At 54.9% G+C, this 16,060-nt stretch overlaps 4 protein-coding genes across 4 annotated transcripts; 3 read left to right on the top strand and 1 right to left on the bottom strand.

Annotated features, from left to right (window-relative positions):
• The first annotated feature begins 42 nt into the window (after positions 1–42).
• QBC33DRAFT_542867 (uncharacterized protein) lies at positions 43–3,566 on the top strand. The gene is made up of 9 exons (XM_060428317.1): positions 43–1,353; positions 1,421–1,535; positions 1,603–1,861; positions 1,918–2,017; positions 2,092–2,213; positions 2,280–2,487; positions 2,541–2,694; positions 2,761–2,916; positions 3,024–3,566. The coding sequence occupies exons 1-9, from the start codon at positions 229–231 to the stop codon at positions 3,101–3,103; spliced, it is 2,319 nt and encodes a 772-aa protein (XP_060282126.1). The 5' UTR covers positions 43–228; the 3' UTR covers positions 3,104–3,566.
• Positions 3,567–5,820: 2,254 nt separating this feature from the next.
• Positions 5,821–9,143, top strand: QBC33DRAFT_571141 (ferric reductase like transmembrane component-domain-containing protein). The gene is made up of 7 exons (XM_060430590.1): positions 5,821–6,515; positions 6,621–6,661; positions 6,718–7,071; positions 7,137–7,378; positions 7,450–7,502; positions 7,577–7,698; positions 7,796–9,143. The coding sequence occupies exons 1-7, from the start codon at positions 6,078–6,080 to the stop codon at positions 8,910–8,912; spliced, it is 2,367 nt and encodes a 788-aa protein (XP_060282127.1). The 5' UTR covers positions 5,821–6,077; the 3' UTR covers positions 8,913–9,143.
• A 1,098-nt stretch (positions 9,144–10,241) lies between these two features.
• QBC33DRAFT_120394 (cell cycle transcriptional repressor whi5) lies at positions 10,242–12,371 on the bottom strand. The gene is made up of 2 exons (XM_060421979.1): positions 11,439–12,371; positions 10,242–11,340 (listed from the first exon to the last, which is right to left on the bottom strand). The coding sequence occupies exons 1-2, from the start codon at positions 12,141–12,143 to the stop codon at positions 10,267–10,269; spliced, it is 1,779 nt and encodes a 592-aa protein (XP_060282128.1). The 5' UTR covers positions 12,144–12,371; the 3' UTR covers positions 10,242–10,266.
• Positions 12,372–13,582: 1,211 nt separating this feature from the next.
• Positions 13,583–14,620, top strand: QBC33DRAFT_620831 (uncharacterized protein; the record flags this gene model as incomplete). Its single annotated transcript, XM_060432775.1, has 5 exons — positions 13,583–13,747; positions 13,820–13,899; positions 13,932–14,105; positions 14,162–14,369; positions 14,408–14,620. The coding sequence occupies exons 1-5, from the start codon at positions 13,718–13,720 to the stop codon at positions 14,618–14,620; spliced, it is 705 nt and encodes a 234-aa protein (XP_060282129.1). The 5' UTR covers positions 13,583–13,717.
• Between the last annotated feature and the right edge of the window lie 1,440 nt (positions 14,621–16,060).

Raw genomic sequence — 16,060 nt, forward strand, 5'->3', positions numbered from 1 at the left:
GTCAGAGGGGTGGGGGCGGTTTAGGGGGGGTAGCTGGGTAGGCAGGTTGTGACTTGTGAGTGGGCTCTGTCGGGCCGACCCTGGCATTTTCATGCACGCCTCAGAACTTGCAGCCAACAGACAAAACGAGCAAGTCTGATTGGCCCATTTGTGAGGGATAGCGCCCAGCCTCACATATGCCATTGGTTCCCAGTGCCTTGTGATTTCAGGGCAAAAGGTGTGGGTGTGATGTGGTGTTGTGGAGCTCGAAGCGAGATGAGTGAAAGAGAGGAGCATAAATTGCTGAATACAGAGAGCCCACAAGGGAATCCATCTTTTGCTTTTATTTGGACACCCAAATCACCTCGGACGGAAGCCCTCAAGATGGATTCACGGGATTCGACAGACTCGAGGTCTTCGACGGCAACACTGCCAGAAGACCTAGACTTCACGCCCGAAGAAGTCCCGGATTACCTTTTTGCTGACGAAGATGCCAGGCAGGCAACGAAGCGATTCGTCGTTGCGGTTGACTTTGGCACAACATACTCAGCCGTCTCATATGTTGCCCTAGAGAAGGGAGAGTCGACCGAAACCATTGGATTGAATCGCATACGGTCAATTAAGAATTATCCCGGCGACAGGAACAACGATTCGGGTGACCGGATGAAGTTTGAGGTCCCTACAGAAGTTATCTATCCCTTGGATAAACGGTTCCGCGAGAAAGACAATCTGGCATTCAATGAAAGGAACCAGAGAGAAGTCCCCAGCGGCGGAGAAGATGCCGATGCGGATGCGGACACTTCTGACGAGAATCCCGAAGCAACCGACGGCGAAGACGCGGACGGTGACGTGGAAATGCTTGATGTGGATATGGAAGACGACGTGCCGTCCTTCCGCTGGGGATACGGGGTCCATGAAGCCTGGAGTTATCCAGAGATGCATTCCGACGCAACGAACAAGCCGCTGGCGCGATTCAAGCTGTTACTCGACAACAGTCCCGTCACGAAGGAGGTTCGAGAGAATCTCAGTCATACAATCGACACACTGTGCGAAAAGAAAATCATCAAGAACAAGGACTACTCTCCAGCAGTCGACATCATCGCCGATTATCTAACCTGTCTCCTGCGCCATGTCAAGAACGAGCTCACCGAAGTTGGATTCACGAAGGACCACGCCCTCGAAATGGTCCTGTGTGTCCCGGCAATATGGACGCAAAAGGCGTGTCGGGACATGCAGACTGCCATGGCAATGGCTATGAAGAGAGCCGGGCTTCAAGGCGTCGATGCCCAGAATAACAGCATCGAGAACCTCTTCATCGTCTCCGAGCCCGAGGCCGCTGCCGCTTACGTTCTGGAGCTGAACCATGAAATTATTGTGAGTGATAGAGAGCTACAATTTGGTCTGTCTGTTTACAATAAGCTAATCTTATTGGTGGTTGAAGCCCGGTGATACATTCGTGTTGCTCGATGCCGGTGGAGGCACTGTCGATGTCAACACCTATACAGTTGGCCAGACTACTCCGCTGAGGCTCTCTCGCGAAGTGGTAAGGCCCCACGGTGAGTCCTCCGGAAATAGGGGCATAAACTACCCCTTGATACATTAACACTAACATGACGCGCAAAGGGGGACTCTTCGGGTCCAGCTATATCAATCAGGCTTTCCGGAAACTTCTTCGGGGGCTGATCAAGGATGAAGATTACCTCGAACAGGGGTTGGAAACGTTGGACGGAATCGTTGAAAAGTACATGATCGACGAGTTTGAGTACAAGTTCAAGCGGAGTTTCGATTATGACATGACAACTGGCCGAAAGCGAGTGCAAATCCCCTACTTGAGAGAAAACCTTCAGAGAGGTATCAGGTTGAGTTCCTTCTGGATTCCTAGGTGAGTAATTTTACCAGCCTATGACGCGCATATCACAGCGATTAATGCTCCATTAGGGCGAAGATCAGGGAAATGTTCAGCACCTGTTTCAACGGCATCGCCAAGCTCATGGAAGACCAAATCGAGGCTGCCAAGCTGGAAGGGGTCCAAGTTGATGTACTGGAATCCCTTTCTAAGAGATCCAAGACTCGTCTCGTTTATTGATCGGACGCTAACCGCGTGGAGTTCAGAAAGTAATCCTCATTGGCGGCTTTGCATCTCTACGTTCGCTCCAGAAGTTCCTGGACAGGCGACTCCGAGACTATGAAGAAGCTAACTCCTGCAAAATTGACTTGATCACTCCTCCTAACACGTTAGTTTTCTCACCCTCGTCAAGCGCAATAACCCCAACCCTCCCCCGAAACTAACGTATTCTCAGTGCCACAGCAGTTGCTTCCGGGGCTGTCTTGCGAGCGCTCAATAAGGAACAAGGCCCGAGGAGGTTGGCCCGGTCAAGCTATGGCATCCTCAGAACCGAACCATTCGAGGAGCAGGAGCTTCCAGAGCACAAAGGCGTCAAGCCATTTGTTGATCGCTTGGACGGGCAGGAGTATGTCAAGGACACGATCGACTGGAAACTCAAATTGGTACGCCAAACCAGCAGCCCCTCGCAAGCTCTCCTACCTAATACAGTCTCAAGGGCCGTGAAGTTGAACCCGCCTGGAAATGCGAGCCGTTCCTCTGCAGTCATACATTCAAAATAACCGCCCCCAAGCTAGTCTGCAAGGAGGTGCTCTACGTATCGGATAGATCGACAGAATCGCACTACAAGAAGAAGCATCCAAAGAACGAAGGTAGGATTAAAGCCACTTACCCAGATTTCCTTTCCCTAGGCCCTTGGAACACTGACTGTTTATCAGGCGCCGAGAAGGTAGGCGAGATCATTGTCGACTTCACCTTCCTCCGCGACCAGGGCTTGATTCGGCCTATAGAGCCGGCTCCCGGCTCGAAGGGGAAGAGACACTACAGGATCAACTACACGATGGGCATCAGGGTTGTGGACAGGGACTTGAAATGTGAGTGTGCAAAAAGAAGCCCCCCACCCTCCCTCCCGAAGCAGGATAAATGATCCCCATCCCAGCCGTCTTTCATTTCTAACATCCCCCAACTAAACTTTGCCTAGGCGTCGCGGTTTACAACCAGCAAGTCGTGAAGAAGTGCCAGATCAATATTGCGCCGGCTTTTTGTCCAGGCGTGAAATGATGTTTCACTGCAACAGGGGGCGGCGAGGTTCTTCTGTTGTTTAGGACCATTTACCTATCTTCGTTGGAGTTGTGGGAATCTAGACTCCATCATCATAAAGGGAGTTCCAACGCGGCTGTAGCGTTTACCTCAGACGGGATACATCGGCTTTGTCGGGGGATTCAAATCCTGGTATTAAATCGTTGAAAGTCTACCTCAGTGGGTGACCCCCTACAGACTCCAAAAGCCAGCTCGATATCCGTGATAACGTCGGGGCAGCGAATGAGGAACTCTAACTGTATATTTGAAAGCATAGCTTGCCAACGCCTCTGACAATAAGGTGTAGTTAAGTAGCTCACTACGTTATTTGCAATCTCACCTTGAGGAAGCCCTAATTAGCCAACTCTTCCTCCACAAATACGGTTGCCTGAGATAGAAAGCGGAACCCGTAGGGGACGTCTAATTAATCGAAGACGAGGACAACTTTACTGGTGCCGCCAATGAGTGTGGCTCTCGTCAGCGGCATTTAAATTCTCCTGGAACCTCATCCCTTGCCGGAGAGCCTTTAACAGGCAACGTCAGCCTTCAAGCCGCCCACTCTCTTCAAACCCCACCCGCCCCGGCGATACCAAACCCCTCGCGATGGTCTAGACACTCGGCCGTAAGTACCCTGACGCCGAAGCTGAGGTCAACCAGTCCCGGCCGCGGCGAGCCACAGTACCCAGAAGTGTTCCAGGCGGCGGGGGCAGCAGAGCGAGCTAGCAGAAAGCATCAGGGGGCGCGGGAGGCAAGCAGGCGGGAAGGGGGGGGGCATGGCTGGAGCTGATAGGCCCGAGTGACGGGAATTGGTAGGGTAATAGTTGACTCCCCCTTGTCTCTCAGGGTGGTGGTATGACGTGCGGGAACCGGCCGAGAGCGTGCGAGGGGGGCGGTGGATTGGGGGATCGACTGCGGGCAATCCCGAGTAGACGGTGGGAAATGGGTCACTGGAAGGGACATGGAAGGAGGTGGGAAATGAGTCCCCATTGGAGACTTGTTAGATGCTATCTACTAGCCTGCCTTGGTGTTGTGGTACATGGAAATCTGTTGTTAGCGGTGAATATGCCTGGCTGAGAAGAACGTTGGTGGGGAGAAAAGGAGGGGGTTGTGGGATGTCCCTTTGGGCCTTGGTGCTAGAAAATCTGTTTGGGCATGGGGGACGAGGCGAGCTTCTCTGACATATGCATTTAGTTTTCTAGTTTCTACCCAGTGTCGGGTAATGGTTCGGTAATCTGAGTTGCAAACATCGGAGCGACTTATATCCTCATCCTGGCTAGGCTCGATGCTATCGCGGACCTGCTAGGTTGGGCCGTATAACAATCCTTCACCGGCGGGAGGAGGATATTTCAACAACCAGGGTTCGGTTGAGGAGGAAATGTCCGGATGTTGCCGAACCCCAACCTCAAACGGAACACCGATTCCGAATCCGGTTATCCACGAGAGTCACGTCTCTTTTCTGTGTCTTTTCTTTCTTCTGGCCCACAACCAGAGGAGGGGGGTGGGGGTCTGTGGTCGTGTGCTCATAGCAGCAGCAAGAGGAAGCGTTTCCTCAAGCGTCGAGTCTCCTAACCCTCCAACAAGCGAGAAAGCCAAAGCCACAAAAAGCTAACACTACATGATGGCCTTGTTCCCACCGGTTTCGCATTAATTATTGCCACTAGTTCAGCTGCTGTCTATCTGGGTTCTAGACCTTCCTTTCCCCACCCAGCCACAGGCAGAATTTGCATGTGGTGAACAAGGTCGCATGTCACAGAGTAGGTATAGGTAATACCGCTAAAAAGGAAGTATGGCCGTGGGGGGCGGTGATATTGAGGCTCGCTTTCCTCGGGAAGAAATATGTGGGGGGGAGGTTGGAGGGGTGAGAGAAGAAACGGAAACCGGGAATCGAGGTGCTTCTGTGGCCCGGGCCTGCAAGGTGTCGGATAGGTACGGGCTGGAATGCCTGAGCACTCGAGTGGTTTTACGTACAAGCAAACTCAAGTGGTGTGGTGCACATCCGCGTCGCACCGAGAAAAGGAAGCTTAAGTGCCCACCAACCCGCATAAGAAATTTCAAATAGGGGCCAATACCTGGTCAAGGGTTGAAGATAAGCAACTCCACAATCGCTGTATTTTCCTCCAGTGTCGGGGAGTAGGTCACGCCGTTGCAGGAAGTGCTAAGCGAGTAGACTGCCAGGCGTGACAGGGTATTTAGAGTCTGCTAAGCCGGGAATGTTCTCGCAGTGGAGGGTAATTGGACCGTTTCCATTGGGCCCGGCTCTCCAAATCAAGCTTTGACAAGACATGCCACAGATTGACGACAGGGATTTCTCTTCCTTCCCCACGATGCACACTTCAAACCTCTAGCGTATATTTTGTTCCGAGAACGGCGGAATCGCAGCGAATCCTCAGCAGCCGTGGCCCTGGTGGTCTCGTGGGAAAACGGGGCTTGGGCCTGGCCAGGCCGGTCCTAAAATGGAAATCCGCCTGACGATCCCCGGTTCTTTCCAGTGTAACCCCAACCGAAGCGTGCAGTTGAGCAAGGGGTGGCATGTTTTCCATCTAATCAGATCATGTGTAATATCCGTGCACATGATCTGATTAGATTAGATAAAAAAACCTAAACCATCAACCACGAATCAGCTTGACAGGAGAAAATACATCAACCCGGGTGGATCTGCAGAAACAATACTACATTCCTGCACTATCCCTCTGCGGGTAAATTGTCATGGCCGAAGTTCGGCAGCATGCACTTTGGGACAGAACTCTTCGTGGGGGGGAAACCCAGGGGTTGCTATTCGGGGAGAGGGATGAGAGAAATTTTCTTCCAAGACTTACCCGGTGCCCGGGGCCTGGGAGGTTTCGATCAGCACATATGAATCGATGTCCTCCTGCAACCTGCGAGTGTCCTTGGTATCCAGACCCACACCTCTTGATCAACCTCCCCAGAAAATACTGTCCTGCGGCTCTTATCCGTCATGCTTCTCTCGAGTTCGCTCGCACTGTTGCTCGGCATTCTCGTCCGACCATCATGGTCCGTGACCATGCCGCAGAGCGCCCTCTGCGTGGACGCCATCTTCGAAGTCTACGCTGATCTTACGTTTGACGGAATTGGGGCCGATTCATACTACATCGGCGCATGCCAGAACCCCCTGAGAGTCACCTCCCTCTATGCCGCAGCAAAACTGTACTGCAGCCCAAGAGAGATCAAGTCTGGCCTTAAATACATTGAGGCTTTGTGCCGCCAATATGGCGAGGTATCGATGCTGCCTGAGTCAGCCCTGGCCGAGAACTTGACCGACGATGCCATCAAGAGGATGCCCGTCAAGGACTACGGAGACATACCTGCCACAGAGAATGTCACGGCACCGTTTATCCTCTCGCCACACTGGTTTGAGCTCTCAGACCGTACGGTGGTAAGTTCTCCCACCCCACTACATCAAGTTGTGTATCCTCCTGGGAGCTGGGCCACACTCTTCGTAGCATCAACTTGCAGTGTCTAACTTTTGCAAAACCCACAGTTTGAATGGGACTTTGAGATGCGGACTCATGCCAACTATGGGTAATATCTTCCCCATCTATTCCTTAGATGGAGCACTGACCCGAGACGGGTATTAGATTCGCAATCTACGGATTCTGGGGTGGCGTTCTGCTCATTGGGATCCTCAATCGTCTCTGGCAGCTGTTCTACCACAGCCGTCTCGCCCGTGTCACATCGGATGTCGAAGGCGATGGCCAGCCCATCCGACGAAAAACACTATCCCCCACCTCCCCGCTGGGCATCGTGTCGAAAGCGTACAACTGGGTTCAGACCCACCTCGTCATTCCCAGTACTCTGGACTCTCACCATCGGCGTTTGTACTTGTGGTGCACAATACCCACTAGGATGCAGTCCCTGACCATCGGGTCATACTGGGTAATCTCTATATTGCTGTGCTGCGTCAACTATCGAGGCTTTACAGGTAATCTATAGTAAGCACCCCCACCGCCCCCATCAGCAAGCCTCGGGAAAACGCCATCTAATGGCTGAAACGTAGTTGGTCCGACGTCCCAGAACAGATCTGGCGCTACGTTGCCGACCGCACGGGGATCCTTTCCTACGCAAATCTCCCGTGGCTCTGGGTGTTCAGTGGGCGGAATAACATCTTCATCTGGGCGACTGGGTGGCAGTTTTCCACTTTCAATCTCTTCCACAGGCACATCGCTCGTGTGGCTACCCTCGCGGCCATCATCCACTCCGTCGGATATGTCGTCTTCTATTACCTTGGAGACCCTACAGGTTAGCTTTGCCTCTGATTCCGTCCGCCATTTCTGCTCGGACGCCACTTGATTCTAACTCCTTGTCTCTAGGAGCGGACTTGCGGTTAGAAATGAAAGATGCTTGGCTCTATCTGGGTGTCCTCGTAAGTCTTCTAATCAGTTACACGTTGCCTCCGTTTGGGAACTTTACTGATGCGGGTTTCTAAACCTTGTACAGGCCACCGTTGCTATGAGCCTCCTTGTCGTCTTCTCTGTCTCATGGTTTAGGCAGGCCCTCTACGAGTCCTTCCTCCTCGTCCATATCGTTCTGTCGTTGATGACGATCGTTGCCCTCTTCTAGTGAGCTTTGACCCAAATCAATTCATCCCACCGCCGGCCAAGCGAGTAGGATGATGTCTCTCGAGCTAAATACTGACATGGCGGTCCTTCCCCTCAGCCACACCGATATTTTCGAGGGCGACTACGACCCCTACCTTTGGCCACTGGTTGCCATCTGGTGCTTCGACCGGGGCGTGAGGCTTGTCCGCATCGCGTATTGCAACCTCCACGTCAGCTTCAACAAAGGAAAGAAGCTGAGCCACACGCGATCGAGCATCTCCTACGACGGAGACAGCAACATGATGCGGATCCAGCTCACCGTGCGGGGCTCCCACTTGAAGCCGCGACCAGGCCAGCACTACTTCCTCTACCAGCCCTTCCGATGGACCGGATACGAGAACCACCCCTTCACCCTCGCCTACTGGGAGACACCCGGTTCCCATACCCCGACACCCCCATCCCAATCCTCCTCCACCTCCTCCACCACCAACCTCCCCCCAACAGACAAATCCCCCCCAACCCAGATCCACACCTCCGCAATCCCCTCCCCCACAAATCCAGACGAAACTCTCCTCGAATTCTGGCTCCGCCCCTTCGACGGCTGGACCCGCCACCTCCGCTCCGCCTGCCAGCTCTCCCCCTCAACGCCCATCTCCCCGACCATCCTCCTTGAGGGTCCCTACGGGCACACGGAGCCGCTATGGACCGCCTACGACAGCGTGCTGATGGTCGCCGGCGGCGCGGGCATCACGGCCATGACGCCGTACCTACTCGACCACTCCCACCGCCGCCGCGCTGGTGGTGGGACGCGGACCAGGCGCCTCACCCTCGTCTGGGCGGATCGCAGCGCCGCGTTCCTGCGCTCGTCGTCTGCCTCCGGGGGCGTTCTGGCCGAGGCGCTGTCGGCGGATGGGTTCCGGGCCGAGCTGTTCGTCACCGGCGGCAGCGCCAGCGGGAGCGGTAGTGAGAAGGAGGAAGAGGAGGAGGCCGGGGCGGAGAAGACGAAGGGCGGGGCGGTGGCCGAGGCGGCGCACGTGCAGGTGCGGCGGGGCAGGCCGGACGTCGGGCTTGCTGTCGGGGCGGCGGCGAGGGAGGCGTGGGAGGCTGGGTGGAGGGTCGCGGTTGTGGTGTGCGGGCCGGCGGGGATGGCGGATGCGGCGAGGGCGGCGGTGTTTGCTGCGAAGAGGGAGTATGGGGGGACGGTGGAGTATATTGAGGAGGCTTTTGGGTGGTAGGTTGTTTTGGGATTGATGGTGGGTGGTGTCTTGGTCATGGTATGATGGATGGGGCTTACGGGTTGGGTTGCTTTCGACGACGGTTGGCTTGGGTTGGCACCAATGGGGAAGGGGTGTTTTTTATCCACTTTGAAGGCGTTAAGGAATACCTACCTACGTTGGTTCCTGTTTACCGTATCGAGACCCATTTGCGCCTGTCGTGACAGGATTCAGGTTCAGCTTGATGTATGACCATCCCATGCACTGGAGTAGCCGCAAGCACACTCGTTACCACGTTGCCTGTTGAATACCAATCCAGTCTGTTAGTCGTGATCGACGCCAATCTAGGGAGCTGCGCTCCACGGTCGGCAGGATGAGTGGCTCTTTCCTGCCTTGTGCACTCGAGCAAGGTAGGATGCCCCCCCTGGATTCGCATCCAGCCTAGCTCGTTATAAGTCCTTTGGGTTTCAAGACTGCAGGGACTCTCGCCAAGTGACTGGGATTCCTGTGCCGAAGAGGGTAGGGAGAAGCGGGATGGCATGCGACACCGTCGGGCGCCAACCAGGTGAGGAGGGGACTCTGGTGGTGGTATACGCAGATTTCACCATCAGAGCTCACCTCCCGCCTGCTGTTGGGCAGTCACGAAGAGATCGGGAACTCCGGAACAGATGCATTCAAGGGTATTCGTCGAGGGCTCAGGACTCTCGACATCCACCAGACAAGCGCGTTTAGGATGCAATTGTATGTACATGTAATTGCACTTTAACTATGCTGAAGCTTGGCTGGGTCTCGCAAGCCAAAGGCATCGAGGCACCCAGCTCACCCTAGAATCCTGAATGCAGACAGAACGATGCTCCAACCACTAGGGACTTTATGATTGCATTGCATACCCAGGAAGGAAAGGAAGAGAGACCGGGAGCAAAAAGAAAAAGAAAAAGCACTCATCATCATAATAAGCAAGGGTCCCAGACAGGGATCCGTGGTCGTAAAAAAGGAGGGAAAAAAAGCAAAAAAGGTCGGGTTCCAAACCCCGGCATTCGACCCCACCACCACCAGCTTAAACCCACGCGGGTTGTTCCAAACCATTACAAAATCTCCCGTGCCAACCACATATATATGTATCATTCCGTGCCTTGGCCTGAGCGTATCCGGGTAGTGTGGTATCATCGAAAAAGTCGATCCGAGCGCAAAGCAAAACAAAAACAAACCCGGACGCTGGGGGAAGGGGTGTGGGTCAAGACCGTACGATGCGAGCTGCTTGACCGTCGGCGACAGCTACCAATTCCGCTGCTATCCAAAATGTCTGCGCCGGCGAACGGGAGTTGATCCAAGGGGGGTGGGTGGTGGGGGGTTCACACTTCACGCCAACCCCCGATTAAGCGCCCACCACATGTGCCCCTTCCCGCCGCGGTATCTGTATCTCCCCCTCCGAGTCTGAGCTGTCGTCGGCGGCGGCGGCCCGGTCGAGCATGCGGTCGATGTCCTCGTCGGCCAGCCGGGGCCGCGGCCTCGACGACGACGGCGCGGTGAGACCGGCCGAGAGGGGGAAGTGCTTGAGCCTGGGGCCCAGCTGCTCGCCCCCGTGGCCGCCACCGCCGCCAACCTTCCGCCTCGGGGTGTGACGCGCGTGGACGTCGTCGACGTCCATGTCGCCGCCCGCGTTGCCCGGGGACCTCTCGAACCCGACGCGCTTTGGGATGGGCTGAGATTGCGACTGTTGCTGTTGGCTTGGTCGGCCGGATGGGAGGCTTTTCCTCGGCTGTGAGCCCGGGAGCGCGGTTCTTTGCGAGCCGGTCCGGGACGGGGCTGGGTGCGACGAGGAAGGCGGGAAGGAGTGTTTGAGGTTGGCAGAGTTGCCGGGACTGCTCATGAACAGGAGGGCTTCCATGGCGTCTTGTTCTCGGACGGCTTGGTGGGGGGTCTGGTGCGGCGAGAAGAGGATGGGGTCGACAATTGGCGTCCTCTGGTGAGATGCAAGATATGGGCTCGGCTGGCCGGGAGTGTGGGGTGCGGTATTCGGGGATGCAAGGTGACTGCCGGGCATCAAGGTTGGAGCATGCCTGGCGTTCGAGTTTCGGCGCGGATTCTGGAGATGGCGGGAGGGCTGGATGGAGACGGGCGGAGCAAGGGTTAGAATGGGCTTCTGGGGAGAAGCCGGGGGGTCGTGAGTTCGTATCTGGGGACTTTCTCGCCATGCAGAGTCGGCGCCTCGGCTGCCCAAATGATGACTGGTGCCGGTGGCGGGGGCAAAGTTGTTGCCCTGCTGGGACGAGTTGGAGAGCTGCGGACTGGCAGAAGAACCGAGGCGAAGATGAATTGTCGAATTGCTGGAGGTTGGTGACGCGGCTTGCGAGGCCAAGTTCTCAACCTGGTCAATCGAGTGAGACTGCCATCCGTGATTGACCTTGACCAGAGCATACGACAGGCGAGTCTTTAGCTCGGCGGATAACTGGAGCAGCACGAGACGTGCATTAGCAAAAGACCCGCTCGAGGTCCCCTGTCCTGTCTCTGCCTGGCAGGGTGAGACATGCAGACGACTGCACTTACCTCGCCAATACGACTGCCCGCCGTCGAGGCAACACTGACGGTGCTTGTGTTCCTGGAGTGGCCGCCGGTAAACACGGGAGACGCGCTGGACCGTTCTCGCGAGTGCTTGACCGCGCCGTCGGCCATACGCTTCCGCGACAGGGCACTCATGTGGGCATCGGAAACGGGCATCTTCTCCTGGGCCGCAACGAGTTGGGACAGCTGCAGAAGCTGGGATTCCTGGCTCGAGTCCTGCCCGTCCCCGTGCCCGTTACTCAGGCCACCCTCGCTGAATGGCGGGGTAAATATCCGGTCGCTTTCGTGGGAGGTGCTCGTCGTCCCTTGGGAATTGCTGCTGTGGGGAGGAGGCTGTTGGTGTTTTTGCGACGATTGGGCGTCATGCGGGCTGGCGTGGTCGCCGGATTCGCTTGGGAGCAGGGCAGAATAACCGGTTGTCCGGGGAGGATTGGCGACGATTGTCGAAGCAGGATCGCGCAGGGAGAAGCTGGGGGTGGGACGATGCGCTCGGGGCGAGACCGCGTCGTCGTTGCTATATAGCCTAGGCCCCTCGCCGGCTTTACTCGGCGCCGCATCCTTGTCTAGTTGGGTTCTGCTGGCGTCGTCGCTGGGTCGGTCGGGTGCTGAGAGCGGGAATGTCGTGGCATTTTCGTCTCCGACGCGGCCTTGGTCGAGTCGCGCCGGGACGGAGGACGCATCGACGTCCATCAGGGTAAATGAAGGGAAAGATGGCAATTGTGCCACCTGGAGCAAGAAAGAAGCGAGGGGCCAGGTGGTGGGCGGGTTTGCGTCGCGTGCAAGAGGCAGAAATGGCGGGATTGGGATTTGCGAGATTTGGCCATGTGGAGAGGTGGGAGGCGGGTTTACGCGGTTCGCGACTCGAGGCCTTTTCTTAGCGGTTGAGGCGCACGGGTTCTCAACCGCCCCCAGTCAGCCACGCAGGCCATGGGACTAAATGCTAGGTACCTCGGTATGACCTGGCTTGTTTGAGCCACGCGGCCCAATAATTTACAAAACGCATGCAAATATAAACTCGGTTCGCTCCTCTCCTCTCCTACTTTCTACTTTCAAGGCAGCCCAACTTCGTCTTGCCTGCGGTCTTTTCAACCTAAAATACCGTTGCCCAGTATTACGGTGCAGTAGCCATGCTTGGACCTTGGAAAAACTAGGACGGGCTAACGAAGCCAAACCCAGCCACACTGAAAAAAAGCAAATCCTTATTCCCCACACACTTGTGGTTCAACGCTGATGCGCACGAGCCAGCCTTCGACACAACACGAAAGCACGTGTGGCTTCTGCACCTGGCAAACCAAACCTCACCCACCATCTCTTCATTCACAAGTGGCCAAGAGAGGCTGCAAAAGATGGAATAAAGCTCTCTGCCTGCGTGGTCTGGTAGTACCCATTCTGAATATTGCATTCGCGAGCATTAACCCATCGTATTCATGGCCCCACCCTTGCCGTTGCCCTGCCAACAACTCAATCACCATCCCAACACAACGAGTCGCGGTGGTGCAATGCACTTTTACATTTGCGCGAAGGGAAGTCCGAGTTTGGAGAAAGTGACGCACCAAATATGTTTCGCAATGAAATTCAATTCATTTATATTCTTAAACCGCGACAAGTGCAGTATAAGGGACTCTAAATTATCTCCATTGGAGTGGGAAACATAATTGTAAATGCATGCCTTTGAATCAGACCGACTCCTGAATTAAAAGTGCCACTACCGGAATATACAAACTCGTTTGAATTCTTGCAGTGCATCGCGGAAACGATCATGATGCTACTTCGAATGGAATTACCCTACGCACTTTGTACAGCCACACTTATTGGTTGCCTCATGTCTCCACAGCCTTGTTAGAGCCTTAACCTAGATTTCAGGGGTAATTGTCGATCTAGCTCTGGCTGTCTCCCTTGCTGAATGAGCCGTCCATCGCGACAAGTTGTACGATCAAGGACGCGTGTTTGAAGGACGACACACGAAGATGGCTTAATTATCATCAATTATCTGAGCTACTCGCGACGGCTTTAGAGAGCATCATCTACCATTTGCTAGAAGGATACATTAGCTGTTCCCTGAATCTGTAAGGCTCTGGCGTGGAGACAGTGTGCAATTTAGCAACGGGTCTGCAACCTTCTAGATACAATGCAACATTTACAGTTCGCTTTTGATCACCACAACGTCATGTCAGGCCCAAACATTACGTCTTCGATCCAACTATTTCCCACCTATCTGCTGTTCAAACCTTAATCCAGTGTAGTTGCACGATACATTATAAACGATGCCCGGCACCCAGGACTCGAAGGAATCGGTCACTCTTCCTCCTCTTATTTACTTTTCCCTCTCCGTTGCTTCTTACATGTCGTCGACAACCCTCAATTAGAATCAGCTCTACTCTCTCGAAATGCGAGAAGTGTTCTTCGAGACGGCCGGCATGGAAGCAAAGTCGAAGCCTGAGGCCGAGTTATATAGTACATCAACCCAGCCAACAACAGCCGCTACATTCCCCAGATCGCCGACATCACCGGGGAGCGCATCAAGCTGTCCGACGCGCACGGCATTGGCTACACCATCGTCTCGCTGACGGTCCCCGGCATCCAGGGGCCTGGCCGACCGCGCCGCCGCCGAGAAGCGGGCCACCGGGACCGCCTCGGCGCCTTCGCGTCACTGTCCATACACGACCCGGAACAGGCGGGCCGCCGCTGTCGTTTTCCAACGGCATTAGCCTTCACCTCCTTGGCCTCGTGTCCAATGGCGTCTTCGATCGGTTCCCCACCCTCAAGGTCATCGTCGGCCATCTCGTGGAACACGTCCCGTTCGACTTCTGGCGAATCAATTGCTGGTTCGAGGACATCGAGAAGCCACTCACGACGGAGCAGGGTGGCGTCATGTGCGAGAAGACCATCGACGACTCCTTCAAACGTAACATCGGGGTCACCACCGGCGGGCACTTCTTACCCCGTCGCTGAAGTACGTCATGGACGCGATCAGCGCCGACGGGGTACTGTTTAGCGTTGACTACCTTTACGAGACTATCGATAGGTGCTCCGCTTGGTGGGACGGGGAGGCGGAGCAGATCCAGAAGGTGGTTGGTTGGAAATATGTGCATCGTGCGATTGGGAGAGACAATGCGAAGGCCTTGTTCAAGTTGAAGGATTATCACAACGCGGATGCCCCCGTTTAGGTGCCAGCACAGTGTTGCTGCCCGATATTGATGGGTGACTCGTGGAGTTGCTTTGGGGGGGACGAGAGGCACCCCCCTTGACAAGCCCGGCTTGGCTCGGGGCAATCTTTTGAGATCCTCGTCGGCAGATGTCATCCCTGAAAGGGATCGATCTAGGCTTAGGCAGCTTGAAACAATGCGGATATGGCTTAACCCTAGTGCAGATCTTCTTAGCTCCAGCAATCAACGTCCCGGCGTAGATCAGGACGCTTGTGATAGATACCCCTTGGGCGAAGATGGCACCATGAATCCGAGATGTCCGGTCTTGTTTGCCAGCAGGGAGTCCCAGGCACAATTCGAACACCAGATCAAGAGACTAAAGCTCTGTAAGATCCGGGACAAATGATAATGGGACACACTTCAGCTCACACGATCAACGATGGAGAACCCAACTTCGACCTTCTTTTGGGGTATCAACTATCCCAGGTGACCATGTCCTTGTAGGTATGTTGTTGGTGATACCTTCTGCGGCCCACATGAACCTCTTAGCGTCGGCGACACATTAAAGGGACGTTGGACGGTTGCAGCGTCCACCAAGGCCAAGAGTGACCCTGACTCGTCCGTTCATCTTCGAGGCACCAGATCAGATGGGCCTTCGGTAGCATAATTGATATGCAGAAATAATATGATATTGAACCGTCTGCTCTACTTGAGCAAGTGACTCGCCTTTTCCAGCCATCGTTGGGACATTTTAGATGCACAAGGATGTCTCCTCGGGCAGGCTGCTCGTCCCGGGTTAACCGGTGTTGGATCACCTGCTATTGTTTCGAACTTTAGGCTTCGAGGTACATTCTGGCGGCATCTTCCGTGGACCAACGCTACAGAGACCAACGCAAGGTGTAAACTTGTCCAACAACTCAGGGACATAGTGGTGGAACTGCAACGTTGCTACGATCCAGAGACTGGTATGGATTCAGGACATCCTCGTCGCTCGATGGACGTTGGTCATGTTAACTAGTCGTGTGACTACCCAACGACCTTGGGATAACTCTGATTGGTGTGGTGGTCGACGTTTCAACGGTTTTTAGATCCCCACCAGGCGAGTCATGGAGTCTCGACCGTCAAGACCCCGAATGCGGGGGTGAGCAATTGAAGGGCTGGTCTGGGCCACGCAGTTCCCCAATTGAGATTACTGCTTGCAAATTTTCCGGGGATAGTCGAGCTGGCTGTGGGATGATTCGAGCCTTCATCAAACTACTCGGGCGCCAAGGACGGTTGTTGACCACCTTCCCTTCAGGGGGAAACACCCTAGCAGATCAACCCATTTCAAGTATGCGAATTCGCCGAGTCTAACAGTAATGGGAGAAACACTTATATATCCGGCGGATGGGCTGGAACCATGGATTCCGAACTCTGAATTTCTCCCTGCTCAAATCAATCGCGTCTGGTTACGCCCTCAAC

The sequence above is a fragment of the Phialemonium atrogriseum genome (genome assembly GCF_030411735.1).
Source record: "Phialemonium atrogriseum strain 8032-3 unplaced genomic scaffold QBC33scaffold_17, whole genome shotgun sequence".
Lineage (NCBI taxonomy): Eukaryota > Fungi > Ascomycota > Sordariomycetes > Cephalothecales > Cephalothecaceae > Phialemonium > Phialemonium atrogriseum.

Excerpts from the sequence above, each read along its gene's own strand:
- QBC33DRAFT_542867 (XM_060428317.1), top strand. The coding sequence starts at position 229 with ATGTGGTGTTGTGGAGCTCGAAGCGAGATGAGTGAAAGAGAGGAGCAT. Across the intron at positions 2,214-2,279 it reads TTGATCACTCCTCCTAACAC|TGCCACAGCAGTTGCTTCCG; the intron begins GTTAGTTTTCTC and ends ACGTATTCTCAG. Across the intron at positions 2,917-3,023 it reads TGTGGACAGGGACTTGAAAT|GCGTCGCGGTTTACAACCAG; the intron begins GTGAGTGTGCAA and ends AACTTTGCCTAG.
- QBC33DRAFT_571141 (XM_060430590.1), top strand. The coding sequence starts at position 6,078 with ATGCTTCTCTCGAGTTCGCTCGCACTGTTGCTCGGCATTCTCGTCCGA. Across the intron at positions 6,516-6,620 it reads AGCTCTCAGACCGTACGGTG|TTTGAATGGGACTTTGAGAT; the intron begins GTAAGTTCTCCC and ends CAAAACCCACAG. Across the intron at positions 7,699-7,795 it reads ACGATCGTTGCCCTCTTCTA|CCACACCGATATTTTCGAGG; the intron begins GTGAGCTTTGAC and ends CCTTCCCCTCAG.
- QBC33DRAFT_120394 (XM_060421979.1), bottom strand. The coding sequence starts at position 12,143 with ATGGACGTCGATGCGTCCTCCGTCCCGGCGCGACTCGACCAAGGCCGC. Across the intron at positions 11,341-11,438 it reads CGGGCAGTCGTATTGGCGAG|TTATCCGCCGAGCTAAAGAC; the intron begins GTAAGTGCAGTC and ends GTGCTGCTCCAG.